At 49.9% G+C, this 16,845-nt stretch overlaps 1 protein-coding gene across 1 annotated transcript; it reads left to right on the plus strand.

Moving 5' to 3' along the window:
- Positions 1-14,483: 14,483 nt before the first annotated feature.
- On the plus strand, positions 14,484-15,537 carry LOC109760590 (late embryogenesis abundant protein 3-like). The gene is made up of 2 exons (XM_020319400.4): positions 14,484-14,758; positions 14,856-15,537. Exons 1-2 carry the CDS (start codon positions 14,552-14,554, stop codon positions 15,321-15,323), a joined length of 675 nt encoding a protein of 224 aa, XP_020174989.1. The 5' UTR covers positions 14,484-14,551; the 3' UTR covers positions 15,324-15,537.
- The last annotated feature ends 1,308 nt before the right edge of the window (positions 15,538-16,845 follow it).

Genomic DNA, 16,845 nt, shown 5'->3' on the forward strand with positions numbered 1-16,845 from the left:
CAATTGTTCTCTAACTTGAATGAATGACCATATTGCAATAAACATGATCAAAGCATATTCATGCTTAATGCAAACACCAAATAACATTTATTTAGGTTCAACACTAATCCCGAAAGTATAGGGAGTGTGCGATGGTGATCATATCAATCTTGGAACTACTTCCAACACACATCGTCAGCTCACCCTTAACTAGTTTCTGTTCATTCTGCAACTCCCGTTTTGAGTTACTAATCTTAGCAACTAAACTAGTATCAAATACTGAGGGGTTGCTATAAACACTAGTAAGGTACACATCAATAACATGTATATCAAATATACCTTTGTTCACTTTGCCATCCTTCTTATCCGCCAAATATCTAGGGCAGTTCCACCTCTAGTGACCAGTCCCTTTGTAGTAGAAGCACTTAGTCTCAGGCTTAGGTCCAGACTTGGGCTTCTTGACTTGAGCAGCAACTCGCTTGTCGTTCTTCTTGAATTCCCCTTCTTCCCTTTGCCCTTTTCTTGAAACTAGTGGTCTTGTCAACCATCAACACTTGATGGTTTTCTTGATTTCTACCTTCGTTGATTTCAGCATCACGAAGAGCGTGGGAATCATTTCCGTTATCCCTTGCATATTATAGTTCATCATGAAGTTCTAGTAACTTGGTGATGGTGACTAGAGAACTCTGTCAATCACTATCTTATCTGGAAGATTAACTCCCACTTGATTCAAGTGATTGTAGTACTTAGACATTCTGAGCACATGCTTACTAGCTGAGCAATTCTCCTCCATCTTGTAGGCAAAGTACTGTCAGAGGTCTCATACCTCTCGACACGGGCATGAGTATGAAATACCAATTTCAACTCTTGGAACATCTTATATGCTCCGTGGCGTTCAAAACATTTTTGAATTCCCAGTTCTAAGCCGTAAAGCATGGTGCACTAAACTATCAAGTAGTTATCGTACCGAGCTTTGTCAAACGTTCATAACATCTGCATGTGCGCCTGCAATAGGTCTGTCACCTAGCGGTACATCAAGGACATAATTCTTCTGTGCAGCAATGAGGATATTCCTCAGATCACGGATCCAATCGACATCATTGCTACTAACATCTTTCAACTTAGTATTCTCTAGGGACATATCAAAAATAAAATAGGGGAGCTAAACGCGAGCTATTGATCTACAACATAGATATTCTAATACTACCAGGACTAAGTTCAAGATAAATTAAAGTTCAATTAATCATTTACTTAAGAACTCCCACTTAGATAGACATCCCTCTAATCATCTAAGTGATCACGTGATCCAAATCAACTAAACCATGTCCGATCATCACGTGAGATGGAGTAGTTTTCAATGGTGAACATCACTACGTTCATCATATCTACTATATGATTCACGCTCGACCTTTCAGTCTCAGTGTTCCGAGGCCATATCTGTTATATGCTAGGCTCGTCAAGTTTAACCTCAGTATTCCGCGTGTGCAATTGTTTTGCACCCGTTGTATTTGAACGTAAAGCCTATCACACCCAATCATCACGTGGTGTCTCAGCACGAAGAACTTTCGCAACGGTGCATACTCAGGGAGAACACTTATACCTTGATAATTTAGTGAGAGATCATCTTATAATGCTACTGTCAATCAAAGCAAGATAAGATGCACAAAAGATAAACATCACATGCAATCAATATAAGTGATATGATATGGCCATCATCATCTTGTGCTTGTGATCTCCATCTCCGAAACACCGTCATGATCACCATCGTCACCGGCGCGACACCTTGATCTCCATCGTAGCATCGTTGTCGTCTCGCCAACTTATGCTTCTACAACTATCGCTACCATTTAGTGATAAATTAAAGCATTACAGGGCGATTGCATTGCATACAATAAAGCGACAACCATATGGCTCCTACGAGTTGCCGATAACTTGATTACAAAACATGATCATCTCATACAATAAAATATAGCATCATGCCTTGACCATATCACATCACAACATGCCCTGCAAAAACAAGTTAGACGTCCTCTACTTTGTTGTTGCAAGTTTTACGTGGCTGCTATGGGCTGAGCAGGAACCGTTCTTACCTACGCATCAAAACCACAACGATAGTTTGTGAAGTTAGTGTTGTTTTAACCTTCTCAAGGACCGGGCGTAGCCACACTCGGTTCAACTAAAGTTGGAGAAACTGACACCCGCCAGCCACCTGTGTGCAAAGTGTTGGAGATATGCCCTAGAGGCAATCATGTGATGATGATATTTCCATATGTATTCATGAGTCCTTTGTATTGTCCTTGAACATCATCAATGATATGTATCAATAAGTATGTGACTTGTTTGTGGAACTATGTATTGTATGATGATTGTTTTAATGGTCCCTAGTTGATAAGGTTATGCGGACACATATCCTTGACTAGTATACGACTCGGTTGATGACTATGTTTCACAAGTCATGTGCATGGAGATGCTAAACCGATAGTATGGGCTCGGGGATGGAGATCACCGAGCCGGACAGACCCACTTTGAGACGCAGCGAGATATAGTCATCTGTTAGTCTCAAGTGCAATGTCTATGCCATGTCCTAGACCTGAGGTCCTCGCATGTTCTCGGGATGAGGATCGACTCACTTAGGGTCTATCAAACGCTACTCCGTAACTGGGTAGTTATAAAGGTAGCTTTCAGGTGAGTCGTGAGACATGCCGCGGGACATGGTTGACCAAGATGGAATTTGCCCCTCCTATTTGGAGAGATATTCTCTAGGCCCTCTCGAGTGATCAGATTCAGAAAGCATGGCCATGCGACTTGGGTTAAGTGTTAACCCAGTTCGGGAATCTGTATCATGGTTTCAAGAAGAGAGGTCGAGCTAACACAAGGGTGACAAGTACTCACCTTGAGCTCGACAACAAATATCGTGAGGCAAAAGGAATGTTGCATATGCCACATTATTGAGGTTCGTCAAACGACTTTACGCCCACATGGAAGTTGGCACGTTCTGCTAGGAGCCGCTACCAACTATCGACTCTGGTCGTGTCCATGTGTACGCGAACCTATAGGGTCGCACACTTAAGGGGCTGCAGCCCATTCGGATTGGATCTGAGTGGAAAATGGATGTGGACTCCTAGTGGGCTCAAGTGTTGAGCCCACCTCGAAGGTCTATATAAAGGGGAGTGGGCACACCACTTAGGGTTGATCGGATTGAACCTTGGTTAGCCACCGCCACTCCCCATGCCCATGTCGCGCGACCGGACCTAGCAGTCCGCCGCTCGACGCTACTCCCTGTACGTGTGGATACCTTGGAGGCATCGCATCTGCGGTGCTTGGATGAACCGTTCAAGGGAACCACGAGGTGCCGTTCATGGGTCTTCGCTGTTCGCGGGAGATCGGCAACGCGAGGAGGAGACGGCCCGGGAGATCGGCTACACGCATCACCAACTCTACTTCCGCTGTGGTGACTGCGCGTCTAGTGGTAAACCCGATCCCGTGATCTATTTCCAGCAGCATGATCTTGGGTGCGCGGTAGAAAATTTTATTTGGCGCTAGCATAGCGTACCGCGTGTTCCAACACAAAGCACGTCGGTAGAACCAGTCTCGCGTAAGCATACATGTAATGTCGGTCCGGGCCGCTTCATCCAACAATACCGCCGAACCAAAGTATGACATGCTGGTAAGCAGTATGACTTATATCGCCCACAACTCACTTGTGTTCTACTCGTGCATATAACATCTACGCATAAAACCAGGCTCGGATGCCACTGTTGGGGAACGTAGTAATTTCAAAAAATTTCCTACACATACGCAGGATCATGGTGATGCATAGCAACGAGAGGGGAGTGTTGTCTACATACCCTCGTAGACCGTAAGCGGAAGCGTTATATCAACGCGGTTGATGTAGTCGTACGTCTTCACGATCCGACCGATCCAAGTACCGAACACACGGCACCTCCGAGTTCTGCACACGTTCAGCTCGATGACGTCCTCGCCTTCTTGATCTAGCAAGACGGGCGAAGTAGTAGATGAGTTCCGGCAGCACGACGGCGTGGTGATGGTGTTGGTGAAGAACAATCTCTGCAGGGCTTCGCCTAAGCACTACGAAAACAATGACGGAGGATAAACTAGAGGGGACGGGGTTGCCGGCACACGGCTTGGTGTTTCTTGATGTGTCTTGGGTGCTAGCCCTACCCCTCTATTTATATGTTGAGCCTTGGGGTCAAAACTTGGAGTAAAAGCCTCCAAAAAGTCGGTTTCACCCGAAAAGCAAGAATCCTTCTCGGACTCCAGGGCCAGACGCCAGGGTTCCCGACGTTTGGACCTAGACGACAGGGACCCTGGCGTCTGGCCCCTGCACTCCGCAAAACTTCCTTTTGCGCTTTCCAAAAACCTTGTGGGCTTTCCCCTTTGGCCCAAATAAAGTGTTCTCGTACCCAAACATTTCGGGAAACATCCGGAACCTCTTCCGGTGAATTCCGGAACCCTTCCGGAGTCCCAACACTCTTATCCCATATATCAATCTTTATCTCCGGACTATTCTGGAGTTCCTCGTCATGTCCGTGATCTTATCCAAAACTCCTCGTCAATAAACGTTAAGCGTGCGGACCCTACGGGTTCGAGAACTATGTAGACATGACCAAGACACCTCTCTGATCAATAACCAATAGCGGAACCTGGATGCCCATATTGGCTCCTACATATTCTACGAAGATCGTTATCGGTCAGACCGCATAACAACATACATTGTTCCCTTCGTCATCGGTATGTTAGTTGCCCGAGATTCGATCGTCGGTTCTCAATACCTAGTTCAATCTCGTTACCGGCAAGTCTCTTTACTCGTTCTGTAATACATCACCCCGCAACTAACACATTAGTTACAACTTGCAAGGCTTATAGTGATGTGCATTACCGAGTGGGCCCAGAGATACCTCTCCGGCAATCGGAGTGACAAATCCTAATCTCGAAATACGCCAACCCAACAAGTACCTTCGGAGACACCTTTAGAGCACCTTTATAATCACCCAGTTACGTTGTGACGTTTGGTAGCACACAAAATGTTCCTCCGGTAAACGGGAGTTGCATAATCTCATAGTCATAGGAACATGTATAAGTCATGAAGAAAGCAATAGCAAAATACTAAACGATCAAGTGCTAAGCTAACGGAATGGGTCAAGTCAATCATATCATTCTCCTAATGATGTGATCCCATTAATCAAATGACAACTCATGTCTATGGCTAGGAAACTTAACCATCTTTGATTCAACGAGCTAGTCAAGTAGAGGCATACTAGTGACATATTGTTTTGTCTATGTATTCACACATGTATCAAGTTTCCGGTTAATACAATTCTAGCATGAATAATAAACATTTATCATTAAATAAGGAAATAAATAATAACTTTATTATTGCCTCTAGGGCATATTTCCTTCATTTAGATGTAGTTCAAATTTGAATTACGGTCATTAAATGGTTAGAAAATCACTTAAATCTCTTTAGAAGGTCAAATGACCCCTCAAATTTACCAAATTTTCACATGACAGTTGCACGTTAAACGTAGGAAAATATTTCAAGGCCGTAAGAGGAAGCTATCTCCCGTTTGTCATCAAGCATGCATTGTTCCCTCTCGGAACCACGAACCTTCTAGCAAGTTGCTCCGGTTAATGTTTGTCAAACATGCCAATTTCTTTACCACATCATCTTGGTGGCATGATATTACATCAACCAAGGTTTCATGTGTTTCTGATCATTTTCTATTTTTTTGAATTAAAATGCCATGTCACTCCATGCATACGTATGCATGTGTCCATGTCGTGAGACCAATATGTTTGAAAATTCCTTCTAATTTACTACACATGGAATTAACTCGCACACAAGTACACAGATATGATTTTTCAAACCGTTTTGGTTAGGCGTTGCATGTAGATGTAGTTCAAATTTGAATTATAGTCATTAAATGGTTAAAAAATCACTTAAATGTCTTTGAAAGGTCAAACGACTCCTAGAATTTTCCAAAATTTCACATTACAGTTGTAGTAGTGCACGTTAGACGTAGAAAAAATTTCAAGGCCGTAAGAGGAAGCTATCTCCCGTTCGTCATCAAACATGCATTGTTCCTTCTCGGAACCACGAACCTTCTAGCGAGTTGCTCCGGTTTGTGAGGGGTGTGTGTCCAAACTTTCGTCAAACATGCCAATTTCTTTACCACATCATCTTGGTGGCATGACATTACATCGACCAAGGTTTCATGTGTTTTTGATTTTTTTTTGGAATTAAAATGCCATGCCACTCCATGCATACGTATTCATGCATATGTGTCCATGTCGTGATACAAAATGTTTGAAAATTCCTTCTAGTTTACTGCACATGGAATTAACTCGCACACAAGTACACAAATATGATTTTTCAAACCGTTTTGGTTACGCGTTGCATGTAGATGTAGTTCAAATTTGAATTATGGTCATTAAATGGCTAGAAAATCACATAAATGTCTTTAAAAGGTCAAATGACCCCTAGAATTTTTAAAAATTTCACATTACTGTTGTAGTACTGCACGTTAGACGTAGAAAAAAATTAAAGGCCGTAAGAGGAAGCTATCTCTCGTTCGTCAGCAAACATGCATTGTTCCTTCTAGTGAGTTGCTCCGGTTTGTGAGAGGTGTGTGTCCAAACTTTGGTCAAACATGCCAATTTTTTTACCACATCATCTTGGTGGCATGACATTACATCAACCAAGGTTTCATTTGTTTCTGATTTTTTTTAGAATTAAAATGTCATGTCACTCCATGCTTAATTGTGTCATAGCCGTTAGACCAATATGTTTCCAATTTACTGCACATGGATTTAAATCGCACACAAGTACACGAAATATGAGTTTTCAAACCGTTATGGTTAGCTGTTGCATGTACATGTAGTTCAAATTTCAATTACGGTCATTAAATGGCTAGAAAATCACTTAAATGTCTTAGAAGGTCAAATGACCCCTGAAATTTTCCAAAATTTGACATGACAGTTGTATTAGTACTACAAAATTTCTCGTTCCTTTAAAACACCATCCGTTGGCACTTTATTCCAAATTCGTTTTTCACAGCTAATAAAAAATATCTACAACATCACACACAGTTGTTTTCTAAGAACCGTTTGTGTTGAAAATATCTAGGTCTATTTAAGTCTCCCTCCTTAAGCTTCGCCAGCTCGTCTGCTCTAGTGCCGGCAACCCCTGAATCCACGAATCCCGATCCCCATTCCCGCACCCCCTTCTTGCAAAGATGACACCGTGGAAACGCTTCGTGAAGGCCCGTATGATGGCCGCGTCCCCCCCCCCCCGAGCGCCGCCGCTTGCGCCAAGAGCGCGGCTGCCTACGCCGAGAGTGTCGCCGCATCCGCATTGAGGGCGGCTGCTTCCGCCAAGAGGGCGTCTACGGCAGCCGATAGGGCAACTGCATCAGCCGAGACGGCTGCAACTGCTGCTGCGACGGCGGATGCAAACGCCGAGAGCGCTCGAGCTGCCGTCCGTGCCGCTGATGTCGCCCTGGCCCGGGTCGAGGCCATCCACGCCAAGATCGAGGATGTACACGCCAAGATATTCCAGGCCACCTCGGGCTCCAGCATGCAACCCACGTCTAAAAAGGCGGCGGTGGCCATGGAGCACCTGCTTCCTCATGAGGTCGCCGAGCGGGAGCTGGAGATGAAGGAGGCGGCGGAGATCGACGAGCGCCGGGAGGAGGAGTTGCGCGTGGCCGAGGTCGAGGTAGAGAAGAGTCTGTCCGCAGAGGAATCGGTGGTGGAGTACCAACGCGAGTTCTGGCGCAGCCACTACTACGAGTACTGCAACCTTGAGGGCAGCGCCGAGCACGAGGACGAGGACGAGGTCGACTTCAGCAGGGAGGACGCCGAGTCCACCAATGGCGGCATGTCGCCAGGATAAGTCATCGACGTCTCATCTCACACCGGTGATGCATAGGCCGGCGCGGTGGCGGATTTTTAATTATGCGTACTTAGGCTTTGTTTTTAATGCTGGTCTTTTGTTAGAGCAATGTTTAGGTCAACTGGCCCTGTGTAATTACTAAAATTGCTCGATTCAGTAAGTGTGGTATGTCTGCTGTACGCTCTTTTGTGTGCCCAAATTAGCAAGAGATGTTAAATTATGCAATGACGTACCCGGGGAAATTTCCACCAAAATTTGAATTATCAAACTCATCCCGTGCGCGTAAAGCAGAAGAATCGTTTGCGATGCACACAATCGTTCAAAGTGAATGGTCCAGCGGCACCGCGCGCGTTCAAAGTGAACGTGCCCATGCCTTGAGACCAAAATTTGAATTATCAAACTCATCCCATGCGCGTAAAGCAGAAGAATCGTTTGCGATGCACACAATCGTTCAAAGTGAATGGTCCGGCGGCACCGCGCGCACAGTTTCCCTCCACATTTCCAAAATTTTATCCTACCGCCAAAATATCTACCCCCACCCCCTTCCCCTCTTCCCCACCCCCTTTCTCCTCGACCACAAGTCACATTTCCCCTATTTCCTCCTTCCTTCCTTCCTTCCTTCCTTCCTTGCTAAGCTATAGCCGCTTCCTTGCTCTCGCCGTCTCGCATCCTACCGCCGGGGTCGCCATGGTCTTCTTCAAAGACATCTCCAGCGGTTCCTCCTCCGGCGAATACTCCTTCACCACCCGGGTATGCCTCTCTTCTATCTCTCGGGCTATGACTTGGAATGAAGGATTTTTACCCGGAGGGCGATTTGAGTCGTTTCTTCCTCTTGTAGCTCCCTAAGACCATCAGTGGCAACGAATGGAGCGGGGTGGCTGAAGATCTATCTGCTGGTTGTCACCACCAATCTCCATGCGTGAAGCTACTTGCGTTTGATTCTATGGACACTGGGAGGAAGTTTCTGGCATGTGCAGAGAAGGTTAGACCCTCTTCCTTTGTTACAAATCATTTGTTAGATTTGATTCAGACACTGTCACGGTCCCAACCCATTCATACCACACATTCAACCAAATGCATCCTAAGACAGTGTCACAGTTTGTACCTACTATCTTAAATTGTTGCCATCTCATCAGTGGTGCCATTAGAAAATTATTTGGCACCGCTTCGGCAGTTTGTGCAGCCAACTTTGGTCCACACATCCGAGCAGCCAAGCAGTAAAATGCTAAATCTTTATGGCATGAAGGAACTGGGCATCGGAGCAACTACGTGCTCCGGAGTCCGGGTACCTGATTTTTTTTCGCTGCATCGGCTTGCCAGTTCAGGGCACCGGTGCGAGATGTAGCAACAGTTGTCTTTACACCAGTTTTGGCATACATAGTGGACGGTCTTACTGCTATTAGTTCTATGTTACTAAATTTATGCATGTACACACCTGTTAGTATCAATTTGCCGTCATCCAAACACTGTCGCTATGCTGTTGCAGTTATATTTACCTTCCTCATAAAATGTTCAATTTGTTATTTATTGTGCATGAGTAAGAACTTGTAGCGTCGTTGTAGTGTCGTTGTAGCTTCTTATGTTCCAGAATTTGGTTGTTGTCTCAGTACCAATTATTTCATTTGCACATTGATCTTTGTGAGAAGATATGTCATAATTAACATGTTTCTTCAGTTTTTCAAAATAAGCATTGGTGATTTTCTATGTTGCTATAAACCCATTTCCCCTACAATTGTTACTGATCTAGTTTTAAATATTATAGGATGAACGGAAGTGTTCTTACTTGGAGTGGGTTGATTAAGAGTGGCCACAGTCTTTGAAGATGTGCCTAACGAAGCTCTGGAGCATGTATGAGGAAGTGAACACATGTAGTCTTAGGGAAAGTCTTGTCAACGCTGAACCATATTTCAAGATGCGGGATAAAAAGTTGGTGGAGAATGAGCTCAGATTTTTTAAATCAGACTTTGCTAAGATGGTGTTAGAGAAGGAGGAGGCACATTCCTAGTTGGCCCGTGCAAAATGGGTTCTTACTTAACTGAAAGCAGAGGTGGATAAGACGAGCCTGGATGATCTCGATTAGGGAAATGAATATATTATTCTTATGAAGTTGAACTAGCTATATGTTGTACTGTGCTGTTTTCATGTAGCTACTGTACTGTGATGTTATAATATATTTATGTGCCTGATATGAAATTGGCAAACAGTTGTTCGATATGAAATGTAAATTTGCGTAATACTGGAATTATTAATTATAACCTAATAAACCTGCTAAATGTGTCATGGACCTTTGCAAACGGTTCTAGCAATAAAAGCTCTTGCGATGGATAGCCCAATGCCACACATTTTTCTTCATCAAATCATGTGTGATATAATTGATAAAGCAAACAGTTAACCAAGGAAGACCGTGTGTGATAGTTACACCTTTCACACACGAGCCTACACATAAAACTGTGTGGGATTTACGTCCGAACGGAAACGTTTTCCCTGGATTGACTGTGTGGGATGTACATAACAACGGAAACGTATTCCTTGGATTGACTGTGTGTGATATACATATAAACGGAAATGTTTTTCTGGGATTCACCGTGTGGGATGTACATACCAACGGAAATGATTTTCTCGGATTACCGTGTGGGATGTACATACCTACGGAAATGATTGGGTTTCGATGACTCGCCCGATCGCACACGGCCCCAGCCTGTGTCCCAGGAGGGCCTATCCCCGACGATTTCTGGGTCGTGTGGGAAGGACACCCTATCGCACACACTCACTTGGCGACGGTTCGAAATGCCGTAGCGGAAAGGGGTTAAAACCCGTTTGTTTAGGACCGACGTGCACCAGTGGGGGCCACACCCTGGAGACGCGTGCCGCCTTTTCGGACATGCCACCACACCGTACGGCATGTATGAGGGCCCGGTACGAGGCTCCGGTGGCATTGCTACCCCCCAGGGCCCCCGTCCAGCCTAACCCTGTAGCGGTTGACCACGAGATCTAGCCCTTTGATTTTCCATGGACGGGCTTTGACCAGTGGACCTCTCCACCCGGTTGTGGTAGGTCAGGAGATAGGAACACTTGGAAGCAACGTCCCGGCCAAACCCACAGCAAGATCCCCTCCGTGTAGACCCGACGCGGTCATTTCCCCCCTCCAGGTGCCGGCGACAGCGTCGTCCGTCAGGGAGGCCACACCCCGGAGACGCGTGCCGCCTCTTCGGACATGCCACCAAACCGTACAGCATGTATGAGGGCCCGGTGCGACGCTCCGGTGACATTGCTACCGCCCCCCCCCCCCCCCCGGCCCCCGTCCCACCTAACCCTGGAGCGGTTGACCACAAGATCTAGCCCTTTGACTTCCCCATACGGGCTTCGACCAGTGGACCTCTCCACCCGGTTGTGTTAGGTCAGGCCATAGGAACACTTGGGAGCAACGTACGGGCCAAACCCACAGCAATATCCCCTCCGTGTAGACCCGACGCGGTCGTTTCCACCCTCCAGGTGCCGGCGGCGGCGCGTCCGTGAGGGGCGCCACACCCCGGAGACGCGTGCGGCCTCTTCGGACATGCCACCACACCGTACGGACATGTATGAGGGCTCGGTGCCACGCTCTGGTGGCATTGCTACCCCCCAGGGCCCCCGTCCCCCCTAACCCTGCAGCGGTTGACCATGAGATCTAGCCCTTTAACTTTCCCCGGACGGCTTTTGACTAGTGGACCTCTCCACCCGGTTGTGTTAGGTCAGGCCATAGGAACACTTGGGAGCAACGTACAGGGCAAACCCACATCAAGAACCCCTCTGTGTAGAACTGACGCGGCCGTTTCCCCCTCCAGGTGCTGGCAGCCGCGTCGTCCATGAGGGGGGCCACACCCCGGAGACGCGTGCCGCCTCTTCGAACATGCCACGACACCATACGACATGTATGAGGGCCCGGTGCGATGCACCGGTGGCAATGCTACCCCCCCCCCCCCCCAAGGCCCCCGTCCTGCCTAACCCTGGAGCGGTTGACCACGAGATCTAGCCCTTTGACTTTCCATGGACGGGCTCTGACCAGTGGACCTATCCACCCGGTTGTAGTAGGTCAGCCCATAGGAACACTTGGGAGCAACGTCCCGGCCAAACCCACAGCAAGATCCCCTCCGTGTAGACCCGACGCGGTCGTTTCCCCCCTTCAAGTGCCGGCGGCGGCGCCGTCCGTGAGGGGGGACACACCCCGAAGACACGTGCCGCCCCTTCGGACATGCCACCACACCGTACGGCATGTATGACGGCCCGGTGCGATGCTCCGCTGGCATTGCTACCCCCCCCCCCCCCTCCAAGGGTCCCGTCCTGCCTAACCCTGGAGCGTATGACCACGAGATCTAGCCCTTTGACTTTCCATGGACGGGCTCTGACCGGTAGACCCATCCACCCGGTTGTGGTAGGTCAGCCCATAGGAACACTTGGGAGCAACGTCCCGGCCAAACCCACAGCAAGATCCCCTCCGTGTAGACCCGACGCGGTTGTTTCCCCCCTCCAGGTGCCGGTGGTGGCGCCGTCCGTGAGGGAGGCCACACCCCGGAGACACATGCCGCCCTTTCGGACATGCCACCACACCGTACGGCATGTATGAGGGCCCGGTGCGACGCTCCGGTGGCATTGCTACCCCCCAAGGTCCCCCGTCCCGCCTAACCCTGGAACGGTTGACCATGAGATCTAGCCCTTTGACTTTCCACGTACGGGCTTAGACCAGTTGACCTCTCAACCCGGTTGTGTTAGGTCAGCCAATAGGAACACTTGGGAGCAACATCCGGGCCAAACCCACAGCAAGATCCCCTCCGTGCGACGCGGTCGTTTCCCCCTCCAGGTGCCGGCGGCGGCGCCGTCCGTGAGGGGGACCACACCCCGGAGATGCGTGCCGCCTCTTCGGACATGCCACCATACCGTACGGCATGTATGAGCGCCTGGTGCGACGCTCAGGTGGCATTGCTACCCCCGAGGGCCCCCCTCCCGCCTAACCCTGGAGCGGTTGACCATGAGATCTAGCCCTTTGACTTTCCCCGTACGGGCTTTGGCCAGTGGACCTCTCCACCCGGTTGTGTTAGGTCAGCCCGTAAGAACACTTGGGAGCAACATCCGGGCCAAACCCACTGCAAGATCCCCTCCGTGTAGACCCGACGTGGTCGTTTCCCCCCTCCAGGTGCCGGCGGCGGCGCCGTCCGTGATGGGGGCCACATGCCGGAGCCGCGTGTTGCCTCTTCAGACATGCCAGCACACCGTACGTCATATATGTGGGGCCGGTGCGACGCTCCGATGGCGTTGCTACCCCCAGGGCCCCGTCTCGCCTAACCCTGGAGCGGTTGACCACGAGATCTAGCCCTTTGACTTTCCACGGACGGGCTCTGACCAGTTGACCTATCCACTCGGTTGTGTTAGGTCAGCCCATAGGAACACTTGGGAGCAACGTCCGGGGCAAACCTACATCAAGAACGCCTTCGTGTAGACCCGACGCGGCTATTTCCCCCCTGCAGGTGCCGGCAGCGGCACCGTCCGTGAGGGGGGCCACACCTCGGACGTGAGGGGGTCACACTCCGGAGACGCACGCCGGACGTTTGCAACCGCCACAACACTTATGTCGGCATAGCTGTTTTTGATTTTAATAAACTATAAGTACCTATATTCAAAAGAACATCAGGTCACATTATTAACGTACTCGAAAAAAATACAAACTACATATATATTCATAATCTATGAAAAAATTCACCAAATCGATAAGTAATGTATGTATGTTTATATTTACACATGGTACATGTAAGTTACTCAAATAATAATACATAAAAAACATTAAAACTTATATATGAAAACTGGGGAAAAATATATATATAACTATGCCGACGGCACTGTCGTCGGCATAGCTACGGCCAGGCTTCAGGCGGGCGGCGTGCCACGGATCAATGACGTGGCAGATATGCCGACGACAGTCGTCGGCATATATGCTGGTCGGTGCGTCCCGGATCGATGACGTGGCATGCGTACCTATGCCGACGGCAGCCCGTCTCCACCCTCGGCATAGTTCGGACGCCGTTAGCCGCCCGTCACGAGCGGGGTCACCGGGCCCACAAGTATGCCGACGGCAGCTGTAGGCGTGCTCGTAGCTAGGCCGACGGCCTTTCAGTGCCGACGGGGGCCGTCGGCTTATCTTAGGGTAGCCCGACGGCATGTATATGCCGACAGCCTGAACCTTGCTGTCGGCATAGCTCTGAATAGGCCGACGGGGGCTGTCGGCATTGTTTCGGCCGTCGGGGTAGCGCCCTGTTCAGGTAGTGAATTCGCCTTCATTTGGCATGTTTGTATATCTTAATTAGTTCTTTTCAGTTGCACGGTGTAAAAAACAGGAGCCCGCCGGCCCACACTACAAACTGGTGCCGCGTACGTGCCGTGCAACGGAGATCGTCATTCCAGGTGTCGTGCTGCTGTCTTTCTACTTTGCAGGTGTCGTTGCAGAGGAGCTCGCCGTGGCAAGCTCACCCAGGCAGCGCCAAATCGCGCCGCTCTACCACCTTCCCGTCCCCCTCTCAGTCGTCACCATTTATTCCCCGCGACGCAAGGGGGTTGGAAACTTGCCAAGCTAGCTAGCCAAAGCAGCAGCCTTCCCCGGTAAACTCTCGCGCGAGGCCGACGCCTGTCATGAGCGACCAGCCCCAGCCCGTCCGCACCGGCGACGTCTACCCGCCCTCCGCCGCCGCTCACGACGCGCGCCGCCAGCGCGACGAGGTCCTCACCCATGATGATCAGCAGCAGAAACAAGATGGCCGCCGCGGCGAGCTCCGGGTCACCGAGACCGACGAACCACACGCCGGGAGACGCGTCGTCACTGCCACCGCCGGCGGCCAGGTAACAAGCGCGCGTCTCTATATCTCGTGTGCATGCATGCGCGCGCGCTCCATGAACTTGCACGGCAACTTTATGTACGTACGCGCGTAACATGCAGGTGATGGCGCAGTTCACGGTGCCGGTGCCGGGCGCCGGTGTGGAGGAGGCGACGGACGCGGTGACCATCGGCGAAGCTCTACAGGCCGCGGCGCAGACGTCGGCGGGCGAGAGGCCGGTGGACCTCGCGGACGCGGCGGCGGTGCAGGCCGCCGAGACGCGCGCGACGGGGCTGGGCGGCGTCGTGCCGGGCGGCGTGGCGGCCGCGGCTCAGCAGGCCGCGGAGACCAACATGAGGCCCGACCTCGCGGAGGAGGAGAAGGTCCGGCTGAGGGACGTGCTGGGCAGCGCCGCGGCGGTGCTGCCGGCCAACAAGGTGGCCACGAGGGAGGACGCCGTTGCGGTGGCCACAGCTGCGAAACGCAACGCTCCTGCGGGAGGTGGTGGAGGAGGCAAGGGCGTCGCCGATGCGGTGGCCGCGGCCGCCGAGATGAATGAGAGGAGGATGACGCGCACGCGGCAGGCTTAGGCTAGCAGAAGATCGTGCGTGGCACTGTAAAAATACCTTGTACTGCGTAGTTCCACTTCCACCACGCATATACGTACGTAACGTACTTCTCTATTCGTGTTGTAATCTACAGCGTACTGTACGCTTTTTCAGTAGTATTATGTACATCGTTGTGATCGGACCGGGTCGGAGAGGCACCGACTCCGACTGATAGTCGCAACGAAGGCTTTATATACATCGCCGTCTCCTCCACCTCCCTCCCTCACAACTCGCCAACTCCACACAATCCAACTTCGAAATCGCTGAGGCAGACCAGATCTACCGACCATATCGCCAGTGAGGAGGGTCCGATATCGATGGAGCAGGTTGCCGGCGCCCGTGGTCCGGTGAAGCCACTCAACCTCGACGGCGGGGCCAGCACCGGGCAGAAGCCGCGGCTGTCGGAGTCGGACGTCAAGCTCATCCTGGCCCTGAGGAGCGAGGCCTGCCCGACGCCGGAGGACCCGGAGAGGGCGGCGCTCGCCGGGAGGATCGGCGCCATGTGGAACGAATTCCGCGACGACGTCGTGGAGCAGTTCTTCACCAAGGCCTACGTGGAGGTGGAGCACGGCTACTTCGCCGACAGGGCCAGGTCGGAGGCGTGGGTCAGGGAGATGTGGGCGACGCTGGACTTCGGCAGGTTCGAGCTGTACCGCCCCGGCGACGAGGGGCTCGACGACTTCGTGGTGCGTCCCGGCGAGGATGCGGAGAAGGCCATCTACTACGGCCGAGAGTGAAGACCCCTCGATGAAATGGTTTGGGTGATGGAGTTCCATCTGAGACGAGAATGCAAGTAGACATGTAGTGTATCCCCTCCGTTTTAAAAGAGTGTACTTTTAATTTTATTGGAAAGTCAAACTCTCTTATGTTAGATTGTATTATATAATAATAGATCAATATTTATGCCATCAAATTAGTAGCATTAGATTCATGATAAAATATATTTATGACATATACCAAAGCATTAATATATTTTTGCACATACTCAATCTAATTTTGAGATAGTTTGACCCTCTAACAAAGATGAAAGTACATTCTTTCAAGAATGGAGGGAGTAGATGTTTGTACGTGTTTTAAAAGATGGAATTTTTCTAGCAGATGTTTTAGAATTTTTGTCAGCAAACGAGATGTTGGAGCTGACTTCCCTCTTCTTCCTCACGGCTGCCTACAGTCACGGGTCACGCACGCATGAACACAAGAAACTAGAATTTCTTTTGGGCGCCTCGGCTGCCTCACGCAAAGACTGAGCTTTTAATTTCCTTCCTTCTATTTCTCTTCAATTCAACTGAAACAAACATTTCTACACTGCTCTTTAAGTAGCACATGCGAACGCACTAATCAGCCACCATGCATGCCCTGGACATTAACACCACGCACGCACGCACAAGGCACCACCAACTACATGACTATCTCTGTCTCTTCGAAATCGCTTGAGGATACACACAAGACCAGACCAACATGCAAACACATGTAGGAGGCTAGCTAGCATCTCGCGTTCACCAAA

The sequence above is a fragment of the Aegilops tauschii genome, chromosome 5, assembly GCF_002575655.3.
Source record: "Aegilops tauschii subsp. strangulata cultivar AL8/78 chromosome 5, Aet v6.0, whole genome shotgun sequence".
Taxonomy (NCBI): domain Eukaryota; kingdom Viridiplantae; phylum Streptophyta; class Magnoliopsida; order Poales; family Poaceae; genus Aegilops; species Aegilops tauschii.